Source organism: Prionailurus bengalensis, chromosome C1, assembly GCF_016509475.1.
Source record: "Prionailurus bengalensis isolate Pbe53 chromosome C1, Fcat_Pben_1.1_paternal_pri, whole genome shotgun sequence".
Taxonomy (NCBI): Eukaryota; Metazoa; Chordata; class Mammalia; order Carnivora; family Felidae; genus Prionailurus; species Prionailurus bengalensis.
The window spans coordinates 75696111-75721521 of NC_057345.1; the positions used below are offsets into that span (position 1 = coordinate 75696111).

At 37.7% G+C, this 25411-nt stretch overlaps 2 protein-coding genes across 3 annotated transcripts in view; both read right to left on the reverse strand.

The window, feature by feature from the left end:
• LOC122480744 (guanylate-binding protein 4-like) overlaps positions 1-5436 on the reverse strand; it is a 35889-nt gene extending 30453 nt beyond the window's left edge. Inside the window, exons 1-3 of one of the 2 annotated variants that reach the window (XM_043575516.1) lie at positions 5058-5436; positions 3682-3877; positions 1845-1972 (exon numbers count right to left, since the gene is read on the reverse strand). In XM_043575516.1, the coding sequence (XP_043431451.1) occupies positions 1845-1972; positions 3682-3877; positions 5058-5060 (327 nt within the window). In that variant the 5' untranslated portion in view covers positions 5061-5436. The remainder of the gene's footprint in view (positions 1-1844; positions 1973-3681; positions 3878-5057) is intronic. The other variant, XM_043575515.1, reaches the window with a different exon arrangement.
• LOC122480747 (guanylate-binding protein 1-like) overlaps positions 1-25411 on the reverse strand; it is a 175744-nt gene that overhangs the window by 78628 nt on the left and 71705 nt on the right. The window lies entirely within an intron of this gene.

Here is a 25411-nt window from a genome sequence, read left to right on the forward strand (position 1 = left end):
GGTATCTGTCCATTGTTGTAAGTGGGGTATTAAATTCCCCTACTATTATTGTATTATTATCAATGAGTTTCTTTATGTTTGTAATTAATTGATTTACATATAATGGGTGCTCAAGTTTGGGGGCATAAATATTTACAATTGTGAGACGTTCTTGATGGATATACTCCTTAATTATGATATAATGCCCTTCATCTCTTGTTATAGTCTCTGTTTTAAAATCTAGTTTGGGGGCGCCTGGGTGGCTCAGTCGGTTGAGTGTCCAACTTCGGCTCAGGTCATGATCTCACAGCTCATGAGTTCAAGCCCCGCGTCGGGCTCTGTGCTGACCGCTCAGAGCCTGGAGCCTGCTTCTGCTTCTGTGTCTCCCTCTCTCTCTGCCCCTAACCCACTCACATTCTGTCTCTGTCTCTCAATAATAAATAAACATTAAAAAATTTTAAAAAAATAATAATAAGTAAAAAAATAAAAAATAAATAAATAAAATCTAGTTTGTTTGATATAAGGATGGCTATTCCAGCTTCCTTTTGACACCTAGTAGTATGATAGATGGCTCTCCATCCCCTCACTTTCAATCTGCAGGTGTCTTTAGGTCTAAAAATGAGTCTCTTATTGGCAGCATATAGATGGATCTTGTTTGTTTGTTTTTTAATCTATTCTGATACCATATATCTTTTTATTGGAGTATTTAGTCCATTTACATTCAGAGTGATTACTGAAAGATATGAATTTAGTGTCATTGTGTTACACCTATAGAGTTGGTGTTTCTGGTGATGTTCTTTGGTCCTTTGTAGTCTTTATTGCTTTGGTCTTCTTTTCTTTTTTTTTTTTTCTCCCCTCAAAGAGTCCCCCTTAAAATTTCTTGCAGGGTTGGTTTAGTGGTCACAAAATCCTTCTTTAGTTTTTGTTTGTCTGGGAAACCCTTTATCTCTCCTTCTATTCTGAATGACAGCTTTGCTGGATAAAGAATTCTTGGCTGCATATTTCATTTTGGTTTTATACTGAAGTTATCGAGAACTTTAAAGCTGAGCACAAAAACTCTGAATACTCTTCCCCCACAATTATGGAAAACAGGTATTTACCATTGCTACTTACTTGAATACAGACTCAGAATAATGTAAAATAAAATGGAGAAACAATTTGTTTCGCTTAATATTTAAAAACAAAATACTAAGATTATCTCAGGTAAAATAATTTCAGTGGGTCAAGGTCATTCTTTTATAGAAGTTAGAGAAGAGGTAATCTCTAAAACCAGAGACTTTAACTAAAACCCTTCATCAATGCTTCTGGTGTAGCTGAAGCTTTGTCTGAAGAGGATTTAAATAAATTATTTTACCAAAATCCTATTTAACAGCTCCTACTTCTAACTCCATCATTCCCACACACTTGAACTGGTAGTTTCCACTGGTCTCACGAGTTACAGTTTAGACATTACTTCTAGGAATCTTTCTCCAAGCCATATGACTGGATTACTGCCTACATCTATGCATAGCACCCTGTACTGGTCACATTGTGTACATGTGGTCTCCCCAGCTAGGCTCTAGCCATTTGCCTTATTTACTGTAGTGTCTGTTGTACTTAGCACAGAGTCCTGAAATTCAGCTGTTTGGTTAAGTATTTATTAAACTGTATGTTTATCCAACTGTTACAGTAAGAAGATGTTGTTCTAATATACCCAAATATTTGAGCTGACCAAGGAATTAAGGGGACTTTTTCCATGGGAAAAATAATTTAGTCTCATATTCATAATTGGATTTATAGCTTGTAGGAATAGGTAACACAATTTGAATTGAGGTAGCAAATGAATTACAGTCAAAAGAGCAGATTCCCTCATGAATTTTCCTTACCTTTTCCAAGTTACTTAGACCCTCAGTGTCCAGAAGGACCAGGGTGTGGTTCAGCTTAGAGGGGTGGGGTACACACCACATCCAAATACCCTTGGTTGTAGACCTCACTGTGGAACCCAGGGGGAAGCCTAAAAGAGAAGAGGGGAAAGCAACATGGATGTATGGGGATCCTTAGAGTTTAGTGGACTGAGGTTCAACACCTAGTGAAGCTGAGCAAAAAAGAAGGTAAGATATTTGGAATGTACTGGCTGCCTGGTCTACATAGAAAGAAATGAGTAATGACTAATGGGACCAGAGGAAGATTCTCCTAAAAATCAGTAAGAACTAAAAAAGACAACTCAATTACAATTTTTAAAAAGACTTGAGTAGGCATTTAATAAAATAGGAAATACAAATGGCAAATAATATGTGAAAGGGTGCTCAGCCTTATTTATAGTGAGGCACATGCCATACAATCAAATAGTTATCACAACAGTAAAAGTTAAACATTTTTCTTAGGATGTGGGAATTCTTAATTGCTGCTAATAAATATGTAGCTTGAATAGAGAGTTGAAAAAGCCATTGATATTATCTGGAAATCCTGAAGAAACACATACTCTTTGATACAGAGATTCCACTTCAGGGTATATTATTTAAAAGAAATCTGTGTACATGTGTATCAGGATAAAATTATAAGAAATCTAAGACAACTCTGTTCATAAAAGATAAAAGATACTATAATGCAGTGAGATAAGGAAATACAGCTACATGCTAAAAAATGGATAAATCTTATAAAATTCTTGTTGAGCAAAAGAAGCCATCAAAGAATACATAAAATTTAATTCTATTTATATCAACTTTAAAAGCAAGCCAAGATAAAGTGTGCTTTAGAAATGCAAACATAGACTAGAGCGCCTGGGTGGCTCAGTCAGTTAAGTGTCTGACTTTGGCTCAGATCATCATCTTGTGGTTTGTGAACTCGAGCCCTGTGTCAGGCTCTGTGCTGATAGTTCAGAGCCTGGAGCCTGCCTCGGATTCTGTGTCTTCCTCTCTGTCTGCCCTTTTCCTACTTATGCTTTGTCTCTCTCTCAAAAATAAATAAAAACGTTAAAAAAATTTAAAAAATGCAAACATAGACTACAAAACCATTTTTTAAAAGTAAAGAAAGAAGTATCATGAAAATAAAAATATTGTTTAGCGCTAGTGAGAATGTGAGAGCGTATGACTTGTGCCTTTGACAATGATTTATTTTTTTACTCAAGTCACGATTACACAAGTGTTCACTTTATTTACTTTATTGTACATTGTACTTTAGGCACTCTTTTGTATGTGTTATAGTTTACATATTTGTAAAAACTAAAAAAAGAGAGAGAGAGAAGGGGTTATAACATATGAAAATCTGTTATGACATGGAGCAGAAAAATAAAATGGTAGCTCTATGGAGATACAGAATAAAAAAGATTTTTCCCTTTTCCCTTCCTTCCTTTCCTCAACTTTAAAAAGCAGGAAATATTAAACTACATTTGAAGCTTCTTGGAATGACATTATAGCTTTGGCAGAAGTGATGCAGGGGAAAGAAATAAAGTAGTAGCAGAGGCCGAACTTCTGAGCAAAAGAGTGGATGGAATCCAGGGAACTAGTGAGGTTGGTCTTTGATAGGGTGTGGAAAATGGTTCTTCATTATTGGAGAAGAGAGGTTTTATGGACAGATGGGGTCAAGGTTGTTAATTAGATGGTAAATATTACAATTTTCTTCATTGGGCAGAGTCAGCCTTTTCCTTAAGATGATATCAGAAGAGGCCAACCTGCAGTCTCACTGGTTCCGAGCAAATGGGCCCCATCCCAAGACAACACTCACCATGGTTCTTTCCTGCCAGGCAGTTCATCAGGTAGGATTTTCCGGTCCGATACAGCCCTACAATGCCCACCACCACCACAGGCTGAGAAATCTTATTAAGAATCTGTAATGCTTCTGGATTCAGGTTCAGCTGCTCTTCCTGGTTTTCCACTAGACAAATGGGTGCCATCATGATGGGTTCAGTTGCCATGGTAACCTGCAACCCAGAAGAGCCTCTCAGTGGAATGGAAGATTCCAAAGTCATCTTTAGTGGTTATTCAAGGAACATGCATATTTACTTCACACTTTTTGTACATTTCGAAGGGAAAAGTATACAGCCTGGAATTGGCAAATCACAGACCTCTTCCTCCGGCATACCCATAATCCCTAGTGAAATCAATGATGGCACAAACATACTATTTGTCTCCAATGACTCAGTTCTCTAAAAATAATATTCTTGTTCATGAATCCCTCTGCAAGAAAAGCCTTGGTAAAAAAACAAAATCCCTAAAATTTAAAGAATTTTATCTTTTCTTATGAGATGAAGTAATGACACTATAGATACTTAAGCTAAAAGATTGGTAGAGGCTTTATGGTCAGTCAGTAGCAAAAGTAGGAGGTAAACAGTAATCTCACTGTACTACCTACTCCAAAAACTTACCTGTCAGAATTAACTTCCTCAAATATACATTTAAAAAATATGTAAGTTTCTTGATGGAGAAAGAGTAAGCATTGTGAACAGATAGCATGATCTAAACAGATGCTGTTTTTCCTGCGTCATCATCAAGCCACTGATCTATTTCCAGACCAACTCATCTATTTACAGGGTGTGTGTCTCATACGAAACTTCAGTTCATCTCATATCCAGTCTAATTTATTACCTAATTCATTACCTAAACATCTAATCCATTATATATTTGATAAACCTGATGCCATGCTCAATGCTGGGGATATAAAAATGAGTAAGATAGAGTCCCAACCTTCAAAGTGTCTTAGAATCTTATCAGCTAGCCTTTCATTCACCTGTGAGCGATAGAAAAGTCCTAGAAAACCATTGCTTAAAAAGCTCAAAGTATACTACTCTTTCTCACAAGTGTACAAAGATTAAGATTATACTTCACAAAGTCATCAGGGGCACTGGTTCCTTGTATTTCTTGCTTAACCATCTTTACATCTTTTTTTTTTTAGAGGTGGGGAGGGGCAAAGAGAGAGGAAGAGAAAGAATCTCAAGAAGGCTCCATGCCCAGCATGGAACCCAACAGGGGGCTCGATCTCGCAACCAGGAGATCATGACCTGAGCTGAAATCAAGAGTCAGGTGCTCAACCGACTGAGTCACCCAGGCACCCCTGCTTAGCCGCCTTTTAACAATGCCACCTCATAGTATAAGCTGACTCACCATCACATGTGCCTTGTATCCAGCAGAAGAAGAAAAGAGGAAGGACTCTGGGTCACCTTCCTTCAATGATATCTCCTGGATAATTGATCATGCACACATCACTTTAGCTCAGATTCCGGTTACTGTAATTATATCTCAAGAGCTTATGGTATTTTGGAAAAGATAGGCGATAATCACTTATTGCAGCATAAGTAGAAAAGTGCCATAATAGACATCTGCACAGGATGGTGTCCAAGTGAAGGAGGAGTGACATGAGAGAACAGTAAAGAATGGAGCTCTCTCTTAAAGCAGAACAGAAATACCTTTATAGTGACTACAGAAAGATATAGTTCCAGGATTTATTTAACTGGAAGAAAAGGACATTTCTAGGCTTTGTAATGTTTTATTTTTGTTTATAGGCTTACAGAGAAACGAGCCAGTAGTGTGGATGTTTGAGGTTCTTTCCAGATCTGACAGAGTCCCACATGTGGGAAAGTTTGAATATTTTCCTCTCAGTGAGTAGAGTGTTTCATGAGACAAAGAGACAGAGATTAGTCATGGAGCTTTTACTGTCCCTTTATTTTTGTTATGACAGTGTTGAACAATAGTGTTCCATACTGTTTCCAGCTCTCTGTCCAAGGTGGGGTTTCTCTGACAGTCATTCAGGCTGTCCTGGAGCGCACGAAGAAGACACTCTCATGCTCAGGAGAGAGGTATGCATACCATTCCTGTACCATCATTGTGAGTACGTGTAAGACTTAAACACAATCCTGTCTCATCTGGGACAGACTAATGCCAACACATAACAACAACTCTTACCTCATTGGAGACACTATATGAAATATTAAAGAGCAACTAAGCATAATTTCAGGATAAGGAATACTTTTTTGTATACTTCTCAACATTCTATTTTGCCTCTATATTCTGTGAAATTAGACATTGTCCATTTATTTCTTGCAGTAAACAAAAAATTATTAATTGCACAACAAATAATCATGGACTTTTAGCTTATAAAACAAAGCTGCCTAAAGGCATTGGTGACAGAGAAGTACAACTAATATTAGCTCTAGTACAACTAATATTAGAGCAGGAACAAGAGTGACAACTGAAGAGAGGCACCATGATACATTGTGTTTAGAGCCTGAGTGCCTGGGTTCAAATATTGGATCCATTCTTTATGAGCTGTTGGACCACCAAAAAAATACTTACTCTCTTTGTGCCTATTTCTTTTTTACTAGTATTCTCATAAGATTGGACTACTAATGGTGACTACATCACAGGCCATTGGGAGTATTAAATAATTCATGACATTTATGGCAACCTAAATCCATAGCTGGTATATTGTAACTCCTATGTAAGTAAAACTAAGCATCTGAGAAGATAGGAAAGGTAGAATTCCAAATTCATGTGAAGGACCATTTTGGACAGACACAGTGACACTTCTCTCATCCAGGAGTTAATGTGAATGTGAAGCGGACACCGACAGAAAGCAGGACGGAGATGTCCAAGCTAACATGATTTTAAATCCAAATTAAATAAATAGAACGAGATAGTTCTATCAGAAGGAGTTAGATGGTCAATAGTTCCCCAAAGTTACTGTCTATAAGAATCATCTGAAATAATGGTAAAAATGTCCAAAATCTACATTTTCAACAAATACCATAAGATATTCTGATGCAGTTTGTGCGTGGAACACACATTTATAAACAGTGCAAAATAAACAGTGTTAAACCTTAGAATTATTTTTAACAATTGATTAGCGTAAGTGAGACTGAATTACTCCATACATCTCTGCTGTAGGTATGTATTAAATATGACTAGCACAAACATGCGCAAGAGACAAACTTCTGGGATAGAAGCTGTAGGGGAGATAAGGACCAGCCTGCCTGTTTTCCCCGGCGCCCAGCAGGGGGCAGGCAGGACACAGCGGAGGAGGGAGGGGCTGCCCGGAGGGAGCGACCCCACCCGGCGTCCCTGCGAGGAGGGGTCGGGGGTCTGTCCGCCAGCCAGCCGGAGGAAGGCTGCGGCCCTCCCTTCCGCAGGCACGGCGGCCCGCACGGGTCCTTTTCCCGCGCCGGGCTCCCCGGGACGCCCGAGGGGGAGCGGCGCCTCCCGGGAGGGCGGCGCGCGCGCGCCGTCGCCCCCCAGGCGCCCGCGTGGACGCGCACTCGCTGAGTGGCGGGAGCAAAGCGCCCCGCGCCGGCCTCCCGCTGCCTTCCCGCGGGCGGCGCGGAGCCTGCGCCTGGGCCTGTGTTGTTAGTCTGGTAGCCGAAGCGCGCGCGGAAAGCCGGGTTTAGGAGCGAACTTACGTGGCGCTGGCGCTGCGGTCAGGGGACAAGTTCTCAGCAGCTCTCGCTCGCCCCTCGCGCGCTCCGCCAGCGTCTGGTTCCTCAGGAAACTGTTCCCTTTGGAAGCAGGAGAGCCGCCGGATATTACGGCCATGCAGGCATGGGTGGGGATGGGGAGGACAGAAATCGAAAGCATTTTTCCTCCTGTTCGGACTGCGAGGGTCTTCGCTTGTTTTGCCGAGGCGGGAGAGGGCGCGTGTGAGGGGAGGCGCGGCAGGTGCGTGCGGTTCCTGCGCCAGCGTTTGGAAGCCTATAGGCGCCGCCTGCGCAGTGGGCTCCCCGGCCTGCGCAGTGGGCTCCCCGGCCTCCGCGGGAGGAATGTGGGCGCAGTGGCGGCGCAGTGGCGGCCCCGCGGCAGCTTTTCTCCGTGCGGAGCCTTGTCAGGGGACAGCTTTGTTTGTTGTTTCGTTCTTTAATTTTTACGTGCTCTTTTCTTCCTCCCCCACTTTAAAAGAACTACTCTTGTTAGTATTATAAGTATTCTTAAAAAAAAAAAGTACTCTTTTCATAACAAAAGTACGCGTATGGTGAGCGTGTGTGTGTGTGTGTGTGTGTGTATCCCCCAAAACTATCATCCCCAAATAATCACAAGTACTTTGTTCCAATTCTTGCAGTTAGTTTTTTCTCTGTTTTTCTACCATGTGGGTAGATTGGGGGTGGGGGCCTTTTGCTTATATAATTTGGGGTTCTAAATAAAATAGTAGAAAAATACGAAGTCAACAATGAATTCTCATTAAAAGTAAAGCAAAGAAGTCATAACCAACATCACATTTTAAAAATATGGCGAATGAATGCTACAAACATTTTCAGAAATTTCGGGATGGCTTAAAAACACATTAATAGTGTCAATTCTATCTTCACCGTTGTATTTGTGTGAAATTGGCTCTTTGACAATAACAGTGGTAAAAGCTAAGTACGGCCCTGATGGTTGTGCATTCACTTTTTATACAATATCAAAAATCTTGTTAAACTAACAAAAGTTAAATTGGTGTTAAATTATCAAAATATAGCACTGATATGGCAATCAAAACTGGTAAACATCAGAAAATAACATTTCATATTGAAAATTTTAAATCCCCCCTTTTCCTTTCGTGTGTAATGTAATGCTAACATTCTTTTTAACCAATCATATTTTTATGGGAAATTTATCTTTCAGTATAAACTTATATATTGTCCTTCCTATTATTGTACAAAAATTCACCCATATTTATATGACCTTGGTGAAATTGGATGTGCTTTTAAAATTTTCCTTCCTTGATATTATTAAGATTGGATGATAATATTTATTTTCCTCACTTGAGGTACATTCTACTGGTACGTATAATTCAAATGTAGGACCCATTGCTATTGGATTTTTAAAGAGCAAATCAAAGTTCTCACTCTTGGTGGATCTTGGGGGCAAATATGACATAGAGTAAGATGTGGTGGGTGTTAAGTAGTGTTACAAATGAACTGTTTGGTTGTCTACAACAGCAACAATTCATTATATTCAGAAGGATTTTAGATGGCCTTAGGAGATGGCATTACTTTTAGATCTTGAGGAATGACTCAGATTTCATCAAAGAAAGACTGGACAAAATGCTTTTGTTGTTGTTGTTGAGAGAGAGAGCGCATAGAGGAAGAGGGAGAAAGAGAGAATCTTAAGCAGGCTCCACACTCAGCATGAAACCAGTCTTGGGATTTGATCTAATGACCCTGAGACCGTGAACTGAGCCAAAATCAAAAGTTGGACACTTAAACTGACTGAGCCACCCAAGCAACCCAAAATGCATTTTAAAACAAAGGAAGGAAATGAACAAATATACAATGGTTATGAGCAATGCTAGGAATGATTCAGGGTTTATTATAGCCAGAGATTGAAAGGTCACTTGGGATCTGGGTCATGATCTTTAATCCAGAGGCAGGTAAAATCTTGAGTGTTACCAGACATGCTTTAGAGTTGTATGTAAATTCCATCATCCATCCCTCTGAGAGAAGGGAAAAGACAATGAAGTGGGAGTACTGGAGATAGAGATCATTTTGGAGGCTGTTGGACTATTTAAAGACATGTTACAGCCCTTCCACTGTAAGTTTGTATGGAAACATTGTTCCACAGGATCATTCAGGGATATAGACTCCTTCCTCTACCACTAAGGTGTTGTAGTCATTTGTAAGGTCAAACATTGATGGCTAACATATCTGTGATCCTACAATAGGAGGGAAAAGAGACTAGTGGATTATAAAGTCAAAGTTCTCTGGCCCAGACTCTCAAATGACAGACATATACTTCTGCACCTATTTCAGATACAAACATAATCTAATTATAGCTGAAAGAACAGTCAGAAAAGTATAATCTCTAGCTGTACTGTTATGAGATCATCTTATACCATAGAATCTTACAATATTTAAAGCTGTAAAGTCTGTTATAATGCCAAAAGTATATGCAACAATATCAGAAACAGATTTTTTTTAAGTCCTAAAATTAAAGTTGGCCATTTTGAGAGTGGAACCCAAGCTGAGCTGAGAACATCATTCTTTTTATACCATCCATGTATGGCGTAATTTCCTCAATGGCACACTGAAACATCCCAACATCCTCCCACTCTTAATCTTACAATATTACGTTTTTTACAGCAAAATGTTTTTATTAGTATTTAGCAATGAAAGAAAAAAATAAATTTAGAGTTTTTCTTCCAGTTTTTCTTGCTTATAATTGTTTCAAGGCAAAAAATCTTTTATAATTGTATTTTGGAGCATAATACTGGCAAAGGAAGAGTTGTTAAAATTTTCCTGAACTGATGGAGTTTAAATGAGGCTTCGTTTAACATAGATGAAGGTTTTTTTTTTCATTTTGTATTCATTTGTATCCAAAAAAATAGCTTATCATGTTATTTTAGCTTTTTTTTTTTTTTTTTTTTTTTTTGGCACGTACTATACCAGCTTTTGAAGTTACTGGAAGTTCTTAGGAAAAGTTTCATTGTAACATCCTGCTACACATTGTGAAAGAACAAAGAGTTATGGATGTACCAGCCCTTCCGGAGAGCACAGATGTGAAGGAGTTTCAGTTCTGATATCTGCCTAGGGCAATTTTTAGGTGAAAAACACATGTGTGTTGATTGTTCTTACTCTTAAATTTTTTTAATTTGTTTAAAATTTTTTTTAATGTTTATTTGTTTGTGAGACAGAGACAGAGCATGAAGGGGAGAGGGTCAAGAGAGGGAGACACAGAATCTGAAACAGGCTCCAGGCTCTGAGTTATGAGCACAGAGCCCAACATGGGGTCGAACTCACAAGCCGTGAGATCATGACCTGAGCCGAAGTCGGACGCTTAACAAACTGAGCCACCCAGGCGCCCCAACTCTTAAATTTTTTTAATGTTTTTTTTTTTGAGACAGAGAGAGAGAGAGAGAGAGAGAGAGAGAGAGAGAGAGAGAGAGAGACAGAATCCAAAGCAGGCTCCAGGCTCTTAGGTGTCAGTGCAGAGCCCAACTTGGGGCTCGAACCCAGGAACTGTGAGATCATGACCTGAGCCGAAGTTGGATACTTAACCAACTGAGCCACCCAGGTGCCTCGATTTTTCTTATTCTTAATTAACCTAACAGATGACAGTTTGTTCAAAATTACAGTGCCAACAATGTATTTGATTATGTATGCTAATGTATATATCTTGGTATGTATAACATATATATGGGTATAGATATGCTTATGTATTCTTATATATAAGTGAAATGAGTGACAGCAACAACACAAATAATGGGAGGGAGGAATTAGGCTTATTTTGTTATTTTAAGGGACTTACACTATCTGTGAGATGGTACAGTACAATATTATTTGAAAGGACATTTGGATTAGTTGTAAATATATATTGTAAACTCTAGGGCAACTGCTAAAAAATGAAAAAGAAAACCCAGCCAATATACTAAGAAGGGAGAGAAAAAGAGAAACATATAAAAGGCTCAGTTAAAATCACAAAAAAAGGCAGAAAAAGACTGGAAGACAAAAATAGGAACAAAAAACAAGAGCAACAAGTAGAAAACAGTAATAAATATAGTAGATATTTGCCCCACTATATCAATAATCACTCTGTCAATTGTCTACATGAGAGCAGAGAAGAAAGCTAATAGAAATATTATAATGTATGTTTCTCTATGTGTGTTGTATAATAGTACAATATAAACGATATATTAAGAAAAAAAGTATGCCTAGAGATGAAAAGTGATGCAGAAAAAGATGTAAATCCCAGTTTTCAGGGGGTGCCTGGGTGGCTCAGTCAGTTAAGCGTTTGACTTTGGCTCAGGTCATGATCTTGAGGTTCATGAGTTCAAGCCCTGTATTGGGCTCTGTGCTGACAGCTCAGAGGTCCCTCTCTCTCTGCCCTTCTCCTGCTTGCACTCTGTCTCTCTCTCTCCCTCAAAACAGATAAACATGAAAACATTTTTTTAAAATTCCAGTTTTCAGGAGGATTTAATGTTGTTAAATTTTCTGTACCCAAAATATAACTTCAAAATAAGCAAAAATGGGAATGACTACAAGAATAGAAAAGACTACAATTATAAAGAAACGTTTATAATACTTTAGTGACAATTTGTTGGATCAAAACTACAAAATCTGTGATAATATTGAAGACTTGAGCATCATAATTAAGAAAACTGAACAAATGGTGATTTACTCTATAGATAATGGTACTAAAATATGGTAGAGAAAAATTTTCAGGTTTAAAGATTTTCAATGAAGCCAAGTGTGATTTACTTTGATACAAGGTTAAGAAACAATAATGAAAGGATACATGGAAATCCCTATAAGCATGTAAATTAAAAATTATACTTCTAAAAAAAAAACCTATGGGTCTAAGAAGACTTCATAATAAAAGCTAAAATATTTTAACCTGAAAAATATTGATAATCCTTATATCTTATTGTGAAATTCATCGTGTTAATCCCATGTATTAGGGAAGAATTAGCTAAATAACAGGCCCAAGAAGTTAGAAAGTAGACAAACCATGGAAGGAAGAAAAGCAAAAAATAAAGTAGAACTTAATGAAATAGACAACAAATATAAAATAGAGTCAAAGTATCCAAAATGCTGGTCTTTGGTAAAGTTTAATAGGTTGGTAAAGCTGTGGTGACAAATAAAGAGAACAAAAGGTACAAATTCTTTATTTTCTCCCATCTTTACAAAAAGGACATTCTACGAAATCATCATGTTTTAACCCATCTAAGAACGGAAGACAAAAGGCAAGCAGGTAAACTGATTTCCAAAGGTATCAATCTCTTTTGAAGAGACAGGCCCATAAACTTCATTCATTCATTCATCCATTCATTTATAAATTTACATCCAAGTTAGTTAGCGTATAGTGCAATAATGATTTCAGGAGTAAAATCCAGTGATTCATCCCCTATGTACAACACACAGTGCTCATCCCAACAAGTGTCTTCCTTAATGTCCCTTATCCATTTAGCCCATCCTCCCACCTACAACGCCCCAGCAACCCTCAGCTTGTTCTCTATATTTAAATCTCTTATGTTTTGTCCCCCTTCCTGTTTTTATATTATTTTTGGTTCCCTTCACTTATTTTCATCTGTTTTCTATCTTAAAGTCCTCACACGAGTGAAGTCATATCATATTTGTCTTTCTCTGACTGAGTAATTTCACTTAGCATAATACTGTCTAGTTCCATCCATGTTGTTGCAAATGGCAAGATTTCATTCTTTTCGATTGCCAAGTAATACTCCATTGTGTGTGTGCGTGTGTGTGTGTATATATATATATATATATATATATATATATATATATATGTATATCACATCTTCTTTATCCATTCATCCATTATGGACACTTGGGCTCTTTCCATACTTTGGCTATTGTCGATAGCACTTCTATAAACATTGGGGTGCATGTGTCCCTTCGAAACAGCACATCGATATCCCTTGGGTTAATACCTAGTAGTGCTATTGCTGGGTCATAGGGTAGTTCTATTTTTTTTATAAGTTAACTATTTTTTTTTATTACCCCTAGCCCAGAGTTTATAATGTGACCATGAACATGAATCCTAGCCAATCTTGTCTTTTCTTTAGGGAGTCTGCCAAGTACTTACACAGTGATTTGTGTCCACATTAGGTTTGGGGTTTTTCTGTCCTCCTTCTATTGATGTGAATACTCTCAGCATAACCTATTGAGAAGCAATAGAGCACTTGCCATGTCTGTTCCATCTGACTCCACCTCTCTGGCCTTGGCTGTCTGGACATTGAGTAAAGTGTTGGATCCAAGGGAAGTCCAACTATACACGAGTCAATGATCCAAGTGGCCTGATATGATAGCATCAGTACAGCCAATCAGATTCCATTTTGGGAAATGTGGAGTTAGCCAAAAAAGACTGAGGTGGACAGTAGAAGGAGGAAAGAAGTAAGAAAATGCTGTCAAGCTGAAAAGGGACCATGACAAGTCCCTGGCAAGGCAGAGTTAGGAGGGGGAGAAAAGGAGGAGTTAAAGGGGAACAATATAGTGTCATTCACCAACCAGAGCCAGTCTGTTTGATGAAAGTCGTGTGTGTGTGTGTGTGTGTGTGTGTGTGTGAGAGAGAGAGAGAGAGAGAGAGAGAGAGAAAGAGAGAGGGAGGGAGGGAGAAAAAAACATCACAATTGGTAGCCCCACTTCTCCCTCAGTGGCAGACCAAATCAACCAAGTATACTGACTATGCTGAGAGATGTCTTCCAGCCTCTCTGGAGTGGGAAGAAGTCACTCTCTCTTTTGCTCTCCTCTGGCAAGTCAACCAGCACTTTCATGAAAAGAACCCTCCCAAACATATTGGATGTGTTAAGTTTGGGCCATAACAGTATCCTTTTTTTTTCTTTTTAACTTATTTTATTTTTTATTCTTTTAAAAATTTACATCCAAATTAGCATATAGTGCAACAATGATTTCAGGAGTAGATTCCGTAGTGCCCCTTACCCATTTAGCCCATCCCCCCTCCCACAACCCCCTCCAGCAACCCTCAGTTTGTTCTCCATATTTATGAGTCTCTTCTGTTTTGCCCCCCTTCCTGTTTTTATATTATTTTTGTTTCCCTTCCCTTATGTTCATCTGTTTTGTCTATTAAAGTCCTCATATTATTGAAGTCATATGATGTTTGTCTTTCTCTGACCGACTAATTTCACTTAGCATAATAGCCTCCAGTTCCATCCACCTAGTTGCAAATGGCAAGGTTTCATTCTTTTTGATTGCCGAGTAATACTCCATTGCATATATATACCACATCTTCTTTATCCATTCATCCATCGATGGACCTTTGGGCTCTTTCCATACTTTGGCTATTGTTGATAGTGCTGCTATAAATATGGGGGTGCATGTGTCCCTTCAAAACATCACACCTGTATCCTGTGGATAAATGCCTAGTAGTGCAATTGCTGGGGCGTAGGGTAGTTCTATTTTTAGTTTTTTTGGGAAACCTCCATACTGTTTTCCAGAGTGGCTGCACCAGCTTGCATTGCCACCAACAATGCTAAAGAGACCCTCTTTCTCCTCATCTTCGCCAACATCTATTGTTGCCTGAGTTGTTAATTTTAGCCATTCTGACAGATGTCAGGTGGTATCTCATTGTAGTTTTGATTTTTATTTCCCTAATGATGAGCGATATTGAGCATTTTTTCATATGTCTGTTAGCCTTCTGCATGTCTTCTCTGGACAAGTGTCTATGCATGTCTTTTGCCCATTTCTTCACTGGATTATTTGTCCTTTGGGTGTTGAGTTTTACAGGCTCTTTATAGATTTTGGATACTAACCCTTTATCCTATATGTCATTTGCAAATATCTTCTCCCATTCTGTCATTAGCCTTTAGCTTTGCTGATTGTTTCCTTTGCTGTACAGAAGCTTTTTAACTTGATGAAGTCCCAGTAGTTCATTTTTGCTTGTGTTTCCTTTGCCTCCAGAGACGTGTTGAGTAAGAAGTTGCTGTGGCCGAAGTCAAAGAGGTTTTTGCCTGCTTCCTCCTTTAGGATTTTATGGCTTCCTGTCTTACATTTAGGTCTTTCATCCATTTTGAGTTTATTTTTGTGTAAGGTATAAGAAAGTGGTCCAAGTTCATTTTTCTGCATGTTGCTGTCCGGTTTTCCCAGCACCACTTGCTGAAGAGACTGTCTTTATTCCATTGGATATTCTTTCCTGCTTTGTCCAAGATTAGTTGGCCATACGTTTGTGGATCCATTTCTTGGTTCTCTATTCTGTTCCATTGATCTGAATGTCTGTTTTTGTGCCAGTGCCATACTGTCTTGATTACAACTCTGTAATACAGCTTGAAGTCCGGAATTGTGATGCCTCCAGCTTTGGTTTTCTTTTTCAGGATTGCTTTGGCTATTTGGATCTTTTCTGGTACCTTACAAATTTTATTTCTTTATTTTTATTTTTAAATATAACTTATTGGCACAGTGTGCTCTTGGTTTTGGGGGTAGATTCCTATGGTTCATTGCTCTCATACAACACCAGTGCTCATCCCAACAAGTGCCCTCCTCAATGCCCATCACCCACTTTCCCCTTTCTCCCCTCCCACCCATCAATCATCAGCTTGTTCTCTGCATTCAAGAGTCTCTTATAGTTTGCCTCCCTCCCTCTCTGTTTGTAACTATTTTTTTCTCCTTCCCTTCCCCCATGGTCTTCTGTTAAGTTTCTCAAGTTCCACATATGAGTGAAAGCATGATATCTGTCTTTCTCTGACTGACTTATTTCATTTAGCGTAATACCTTCCAGTGCCATCCACGTTGCTGCAATGGCATGATTTCATTCTTTCTCATTACCAAGTAGTATTCCATTGTATATATAAACATTCATCAGCTGATGTACATTTAGATTCTTTCCATAATTTGGGTATTATTCAAAGTGCTGCTATAAACAATGGGATACATGTGGCCCTATGAATCAGCACTCCTGTATCCTTTGGGTAAATTCCTGGTGCTGTTGCTGGGTCGTAGGGTAGTTCTATTTTTAATTTTTTTTAGGAACCTCCACACTGTCTTCCAGAGTGGATGCAACAGTTTGCATTCCCACCAGCAGTGCAAGAGGGTTCCTGTTTCTCCACATCCTCACCAGCATCTGTTGTCTCCTGAGTTATTAATTTTAACCACTGTGACTGGTGTGAGGTGGTATCTCAGTGTGGTTTTGATTTGTATTTTCCTGATGATGAGTGATGTTGAGCATCTTTTCATGTGTCTATTGGCCATGTGGATGTCTTCCTTGGAAAAGTGTCTATTCATGTCTTCTGCTCATTTCTTCACCAGATTATTTATTTTTTTGGATGGTGAGTTTGGTAAGTTCTTTATAGATTTTGGATACTAGCCCTTTATCCAATATGTCATTTGTAAATATCTTCTCCCATTCTGTTGGTTGTCTTTTAGTTTTGTTGATTGTTTCCTTTGCAGTGTGGAAGCTTTTTATCATGATGAGGTCCCAATAGTTCATTTTTGCTTTTAATTCCCTTGCCTTTGGAGATGTGTTGAGCAAGGAATTGCTGTGGCTGAGGTCAAAGAGGTTTGTTGCCTGCTTTCTCCTCTAGAGTTCTGATGGCTTCCTGTCTCACATTTAGGTCTTTCATCCATTTTGACTTTATTTTTGTGTATCAAGTAAGAAAGTGGTCCAGATTCATTCTTCTGCATGTTGCTGTCCAGTTCTCCAGCACCATTTGGTAAAGAGACTATCTTTTTTCCATTGGATACTCTTTCCTGCTTTGTCAAAGATTAATTACCCATACATTTGTGGGTCCAATTCTGGGTTCTGTATTCTATTCCATTGGTCTCTGTGTCTGTTTTTGTGCTAGTACCATACTGTTTTGATGATTATAGCTTTGTAGTTGAGGCTAAAGTCTGGGATTGTGATGCCTCCCGCTTAGGTTTTCTCTTTCAATATTACTTTGGCTATTTGGGGTCTTTTGTAGTTACACACAAATTTTAGGATTATTTGTTCTAGCTTTGAGAAGAACACTGGTGCGATGTTGATTGGGATTGCATTGAAAGCAATTGTAGATTGGTTTGGGTAGTATTGACATTTTAATAATATTTGTTCTTCCGATCCATGAGCATGGAATATTTTTCCATTTTTTTGTGTGTCTTCAATTTCTTTCATAAGCCTTATATAGTTTTCAGTGTATAGATATTTCACTTCTTTGGATAGGTTTGTTCCTAGGTATTTTATGGTTCCTGGTGCAATTGTAAATGGGATCGAGTCCTTGTTTTCTCTTTCTGTGGCTTCATTATTGGTGTATAGAAATGCATCCAATTTCGGTGCATTGATTTTATATTCTGCGACTTTGCTGAATTTTCATGGATCAGTTCTAGCAGTTTTTTTGTGGAATCTTTTGGGTTTTCCATATAAAATATCATGTCTTCTCTGGAGAGTGAAAGTTTGACTTCCTCCTTGCCGATTTGGCTGCCTTTTATTCCTTTGTATTGTCTGATTGCTGAGGCTAAAACTTCCAATACTATGTTGAATAATAGTGGTGAAAATGGACATCCCTGTCATGCTCTTGACCATAAGGGGAAAGCTCTCAGTTTTTCCTCCTTGAAGATGATATTAGCGGTGGGTCTTTCATCTTTTTATGATCTTGAGATATTATCCTTTATCCTTACTTTCCTGAAGGCTTTTATTAAGAAAGGATGCTGTATTTTGTCAAATGCTTTCTCCGCAACTATTGAGAGGATCATGTGGTTCGTGTCCTTTCTTTTATTGATATGATGTATCACACTGATTGTTTCGTGGATATTGAACCAGCTCTGCATCCCAGGTATAAATCCCACTTGGTTGTGGTGAATAATTCTTTTAATGTACTGTTGGATCCAGTGGGCTAATATCTGGTTGAAAAATTTTGCATCCAGCTCCATCAGGGAAATTGGTTTATAGTTCTCCTTTTTAGTGGGGTTTTTGGTTTTGGAATCAGGGTAATTATGGCCTCATAGAATGTGTTTGGAAGTTTTCCTTCCATTTCTATTTTTTGTAACAGCTTCAAAGAATAGGTGTTAACTCTTCTTTAAATGTTTGGTAGAATTCCTCTGGAAAGTCAGCCAGCCCATTCTTGTTTTTGGGGAGATTTTTTATTACTAATTCGATATCTTTACTAGTATGGGTCTGTTCAAATTTTCCATTTTTTTTTGTTTCAGTTTTGGTACTTTATATGTTTCTAGAAAATTTTCCATTATTTGCAGATCGACCAATTTACTGGCATATAATTGTTCATAATATTCTCTTATTATTGTTTGTATTATTACAGTGTTGGTTGTGATCTCTCCTCTTTCATTCTTGATTTTTTTTATTAATTTGAGTACTTTCCTTTTTATTTTTGATCAAACTGGCTAGGGGTTTATCAAGTTTTTAAAATTCTGTCAAAGAACCAGCTCCTGGTTTCTTCGATCTGTTCCACTGTTTTTGTTTGTTTTTTGTTTTCTGATAGTATTGATTTCTGCTCTAATCTTTATGATTTCCTGTCTTCTGCTGGTTTTGGGTTTTAGTGTTGTTATTTTTCCAGCTCTTTAAGGTGTAAGGTTAGGTTGTGTATCTGAGATCATTCTTCCTTCTTTAGGAAGGCCTGGATTGCCATATACTCCCCTCTTATGACCACCTTTGCTGCGTCCTAGAGGTTTGGGGCTGTGGTGTTATCATTTTCATTGACTTCCATGTATTTTTTAATTTCCTCTTTAACTTCTTGGCTAGAGTATTCATTCTTTAGTAGGATGTTCTTTAGTCTCCAAGTATTTGTTGTTCTTGTGGTTGATTTCGAGCTTCATAGTGTTGTGGTCTGAAGATATTCATGGTACGATCTGGATCTCATTGTACTTATTGAGGGCTGATTTGTGTCCCAGTATGTGATCTATTCTGGAGAATGTTCCATGTGACCTTGAGAAGAATTTGTATTCTGTGGCTTTACGATGAAATTTTCTGAATATATCTGTAAGTCCATCTGGTCCAGTGTGTTATTCAAAGCCATTGTTTCCTTGTTGCTTTTCTGCTTAGATGATCTGTCCATTGTTGTAAGTGGGATGTTGAGGTCCCCTACTATTATGGTATTATTATCAATGATTTTCTTTATGTTTGTGATTAATTGATTTATATATTTAGTTGTTTCACATTGGGGGCATAAATGTTTTCAATTACTAGGTGTTCTTGTTGGATGGAGCCCTTAATTATGATATAATGCCTTTCTTCATCTTTTGTTACTGTCTTTATTTTAAAATCTAGTTTTTCTGATATAAGTATAGCTGCTCCAGCTTTCTTTTGGTGACTATTAGCACGCTAGATGGTTCTCCATCCCCTTACTTTCAATCTGAAGGTGACTTTAGGTCTAAAATGGATTTCCTGTAAACAACATATAGATGGATCTTATTTTCTTATCCATTCTGTTACCCTAAGTCTTTTGATTGGAGCATTTAATCCACTGACATTTAGAGTGAGTACTGAAGGATATGAATTTATTGCCATTGTGTTGTTGCCTATAGAGTTTGAGTTTCTAGTGGTGTTCTCTGGTCCTTTCTAATCTTCATTGCTTTTGGTCTTTTTTGTTTTGTTTCATCTTTTCTCCCCTCAGAGAGCCCCCCTTAGAATTTCTTCAGGGCTGGTTTAGTGGTCACAAACTTCAGTTTTTGTTTGCCTGGGAAACTTTATTTTTCCTTCTATTTTGAATGACAGCCTTGCTGGATAAAGAATTCTTGGCTGCATATTTTTCCAATTCAGCACGTTGAATATATCCTGCCACTCCTTTCTGGCCTGCCAAGTTTCTGTCAATAGGTCTGCTGCAAACCTGATCTGTCTTTACTTGTAGGTTAAAGACTTTTTTTTTCCCTTGCTGCTTTCATAATTCTTTCCTTTTCTGGGTATTTTGTGAATTTGACTATGATATGCCTTGTTGATGGTTGGTTTTTGTTGAATCTAATGGGAGTTCTCTGTTTCCTGGATTTTATGTCTGTCTTTCCCCAGGTTAGGAAAAGTTTTCCACTATTATTTGCTCACGTAAACCTTCTACCTTTTTTTCTCTCTCTTCATCTTCTGGGACCCTACATTTGGTATAGAGATTACTTAAAAATAAAATCTTTAAAAAAGAAAAAAAAGAAGAGAGGACCCAAATACCAAAAATTCCAAATGAGAGTTACAATTGACATCACAGATATAAGAATGTTATGAACAATTACATGCAAACAAAAACCTAAAAGAAGAAATGGATAAATTCTGAGAAATACACAAATTCCAAGGCTGAATCACAAAGAAATAGGAAATTTGAATAGACTAATCACAAGTAATAAAATTGAATCAGTTATTTTAAAACTCCCCCAAACAAAAGTCTAGAGCCAGACAGATTCACGGGTGAATTCTACCAAACATTCAAACAAGAGTTAGTATCTATTCCTCTCAAATTATTCCAAAAATCAAAAAGGAGGGAATGCTTCCAAACTCATTTTACAAGGATGGCATTACTCTGACACTGAAACAGAAATAGAAAACATCACAAAAAAAGAAAATTAAAGGCCAATATCCCTGATGAACATAGATGCAAAAAACCTTAACAAAATATTATCAAGCTAAGTTCAACAATACATTTAAAATATCATATACCACAATCAAGTGGGATTTATTCCAGGGAGTAAGGATGATTCAACATCTGCAATTTAATCAATGTGATATGCCATATTAACAAAACAAAAGAAAAAATCATGTTGTCATCTCAATAGACATACAAAACACATCTGACACAATTAAACATCTATTTATGATTTAAAAATCTCTCAACAAAGTAGGTATAGAAGGAATATACCTCAATATGAAAAGCCATATATGACAATCACATTGTCACCTCTAACATCATACTAACCCATGAAAAACTAAAAGCTTTTTCTCTAAAATTAGGAAAAAGACAAGGATGCCCACTTGTGCACTTTTATTCAAGAAGGATTGGGAGTCTTAACTACAGCAGTTAGGTATGGAAAATGGGGAAAAAGGGCATCGGAATTGGAAAGGAAGAAGGAAACTGTTCTTATTTGTAGATGGCATGATACTATACAGAGAAAACCCTAAAGACTCCACCAAAAAGTTATTAGAATTAATAAATAAATTCAGTAAAATTTCAAAATACAAAATTAACATACACAAATCAGTTCTGTTTCTATACACTAATAATGAACTATTGGAAAGAGAAATTAGGGGGACAAATCCCATTTACAATTGGATTAAAAAGAATACAATATCTAGGAAGAAATTTAACCAGGGAGGTGAAAGACCTTTATTCTGAAAACTATAGGACAGTGATGAAAGAAATTGAAAATGACGCAAATAAATAGAAAGTTATTCTTTGCTCATGGATTTGAGGAATTAATATTGATAAAATGTCCATACCACCCAAAGCATCTATAGATTATTTGCATCCTCCTCAAAAAACCAATGGCATTTTTCACAGAACTAAAACAAAGAATCCTGAAATTTGTATGGAAGCACAAAAGACCTCAAATGGTCAAAGCAATCTTGAGAAAGACAGACAAAGCTGGAGGTTTCTCACTCCCCCATTTCAAATTATACTACAAAGTTATAGTAATTAAAACAGTGTGGTACTGGCATAAAGCCAGACACATAGGTCAATGGAACAGAATAGAAAGTCTAGAGGTAAACCCACACATATGCAGTTAATGATAAAGGATGCAAGAGTATAGAATGGGGAAAAATCAGTCTCTTCAATAAGTGGTATTAGGAAAAATGGATGGCTACATGCCAAAGAATGAAACTGGACCATTATCTTACACCATATATGAAGAATAAATTCAGAATGGATTAAAAATTTAAACATAAGACCTGAAATCATAAAACTCCTGTAAGAAAACGCAGGAAGTAAGCTCTTTGACATCAGTCTTAGCAATATTTGTTTTGAACCAGTGTCCTCAGGCAAAGGCAACAAAAGCTGAAATAAACAAATGGGATTACTTCAAACTAAAAAGCTTTTGCACGGTGATAGAAACCATCAGCAAAACAAAAAGGAAGCCTACTGAACGGGAGAAGATATTTGCAAATCATACATCTGATAAATGTTCAATTCCACTTGTGAGTATATACCCAAAATAATTGAATGCAGAATCCCAAAGAGGTATTTGTACACCTATGTTCATAGCAGCACTATTCATAATAATCCAAAGGTAGAAGCAACCTGAGTGTCCATCTATAGAAAAGAGGGTAAAGAAAATGTGGTATGTATACACATACAATATAATATTTTTCAACCTTAGAAAGGAAGGAAATTCTGACACCTGCTCTAACATGAATGAATCTTGAGGAAATGATACCAAGTGAAATAAGTCAGTAAAAAAAGACAAATAGTGTATGATTCTTCTTATAAGAGGTATTAAAAGAGGCAGTCAAATTCACAAAGACAGAAAGTAGCCTGGTGGTTGCCAGGAGCTGTGGCATAGGAAAGAATGGAATTGTTGCAAGGTGAAAGTCCAGGCGATTGTTTGCATGATAATGTGAAAGACTTAACACTGCTGATTTGTACACTTTAAAATGGTTAAAATGGTGAATGTTATGTTGTGTGTAGTTCACCAAAATTAAAAATTAGAAAAAAAAGTTCAGAAAAATGGGCATCAATGAACAGGAGAGGAGGGTATGATGGGAAAGGGGCACAGGTAAAACTTCTAGGGCTTTGTTAGTGCTCTTTTCCTTTTTTTGACTTGGGTATTAATTACAGGAATGTTTTAATTTTGTGTCATTTCACTGGTTGTACATCTTTTTTTTTTTAATGTTTATTTATTTTTTGAGAGAAAAACAGAGCATGAGCAGGGGAGGGGCAGAGAGAGAGGGAGACACAGAATCCAAAGCAGGCTCCTGCTTTGAGCTGTCAGCACAGAGCCCAATGTGGGGCTCAAATCCGTGAACCATGAGATCATCACCAGAGCTGAAGTCGGATGTTTAACTAACTGAGCCACCCAGGCGCTCCTACTGGTTGTACATCTTGAAGCTGAACACTGTTTTGTTCCTATTTTATAGTTTAATTAAAATGCAAAAATAAAATTTCTGGTATAAGTCTTTATCGTAATAAAAAAACACTTGGGTCCTTTTTTTTTTAGAAATAACTTTTAAAAAATGTTTATTTATTTATTTTGAGAGAGAGAGAGAGAGAGAGGGAGAGTATGAGTGGGGGATGGGCAAAGAGAGAGGGAGAGAGAGAATCCCAAGCAAGCTCCGCACTATCAGCACAGAGCCTGATGTGGGGCTGGATCCCACGAAGTGTAAAATCATGACCTGAGCTGAAATGAAGAGTCGAGCACTTAACCGAGTGAGACACCAAGGTGTCCCTTGGGTCCTTTAATTATAAATGCTTTGTGTCAAAACAAACAAACATGCTCAGAACTTTTGCCTCTTTTATGTCACAGGCAACTAATAGAATTTGGGCTCTTGCAGAATCACAGCACTGAAAAATAGTTCATGATACTTGTTAAAATGGTCCTAAAGACGTTTTTCAAGGAAGACTAGGTAGAGGGACCACTACAATGGGATTTTTCAGTAGGAAGAGAGATAGGGTTCAACTCCAAATGTAAGGAAAAGTGGGAATTTACAGCCAGGAAGTAGCATAGGGGGTGGTCAGTGGATAGAAAATTACTAAGAGGACTAAGGGAGAATTTTGTTTAAACTGACACTACAGGGTTCTTGGTAAAGGCAGGTCAACGTGATCAAACATCACCTGGGGGATAAAGAACCCAATCAGATATTGAGGGTAATCAGATATCAGGAGTGGGCAATTCTGGTTAACCTGACTTAGCAGGATTCTTGCTAAAATTGGACAATGCAGAGACAAACATGAAGCCCCAAAGTCAAGGCCTACTTGAGAAGAGAATTCAGAGGAGTCTGTCTAAAGTTTGGTCAAAGAGAGAATCTTTGTCACTGGACAGTTTTACGCTTGATCCAGAATTCAGGTTCTTACCCAAACCACCAGCAATATAAGCTTAGAACCTAAAATGACCACTGTATCAGTAGAATTGGGGCTATGTTCAACTCTAGTCTGGGAAAAATAGGGCCAGGGCTCATTGATTGGGCTTGTCTCTCCTGTTGCCTCTCCTATCTTTCTCAGTTTGTGATTAACGAATTGTAATGACGAAGTCTATAGTTTATCTCCATCTTTTTTAAGTTCTGGTGTCCATTTTAGGACAAAATTTGAAACTTTGTTTCTCTTTATAAGTGAGTTTGAAAAGGAAAATAAGGGCAGGGCTACTTGGAAATAGGACTAATGCTAAGAAATCACTTGCTTTTTCTTCTGATAAATGAAGTCTATTTTTTTTTAATGTTTAGTTATTTATGGGGGGGGGGGGGCTTGGGCAGAGACAGAGAGGGAGACAGAGGATCTGAAGCAAGCTCTGCTTATACAGCAGAGAGCCCGGCGTGGGACTCCAACTCACGAACCATGAGATCATGACCTGAGGTGCAACCAAGAGTCAGACACTTAACCAACTGAGCCACCCAGGTGCCCAAGTCTATTGTTTATAAGGAGCAATCAAACACAGTTATAGGAACAGTTGAATCTTCCTGTGAATTTTGCTTATAAAGGGACTGAATTTCCTGCCTACCCTCCCAAGCCCTTTCTGGGAAAAGGAAATTACTTTCTGTGGAAAATTTTCGAAATATTGGCTGAGTAATTTAATTCCTGGCACATATAGTATATAGTGTGATTCTATTTGGAAAAACACTTATAAATCAATGATGCATAGATAAAACTCTAAAAGCATATATATTCTGAAATTTAGTAGCTCATTGAAGGAATTAGCTTTTTAAAGAGTTTTCTACGTATTATGAATTTCTTTTCAATGAATGTGATGTATTTTTATAATATACATACACACATAATTACAAGGTGTTTTCTATTTTCAAAAGAATGCCAATTTTTTTCAAGAAACATTTTCTGAGTACCTTCCATGTACTGTTTTAGTGCCTTTAGATTAGACATTTATTTGTTAGACAATTATTTAATAAGCAATGACTATACATAAAACTTTGTCATATATTAGGGTTCAACTGGACACATTTGAGCTACTTATAGTATGATAGTT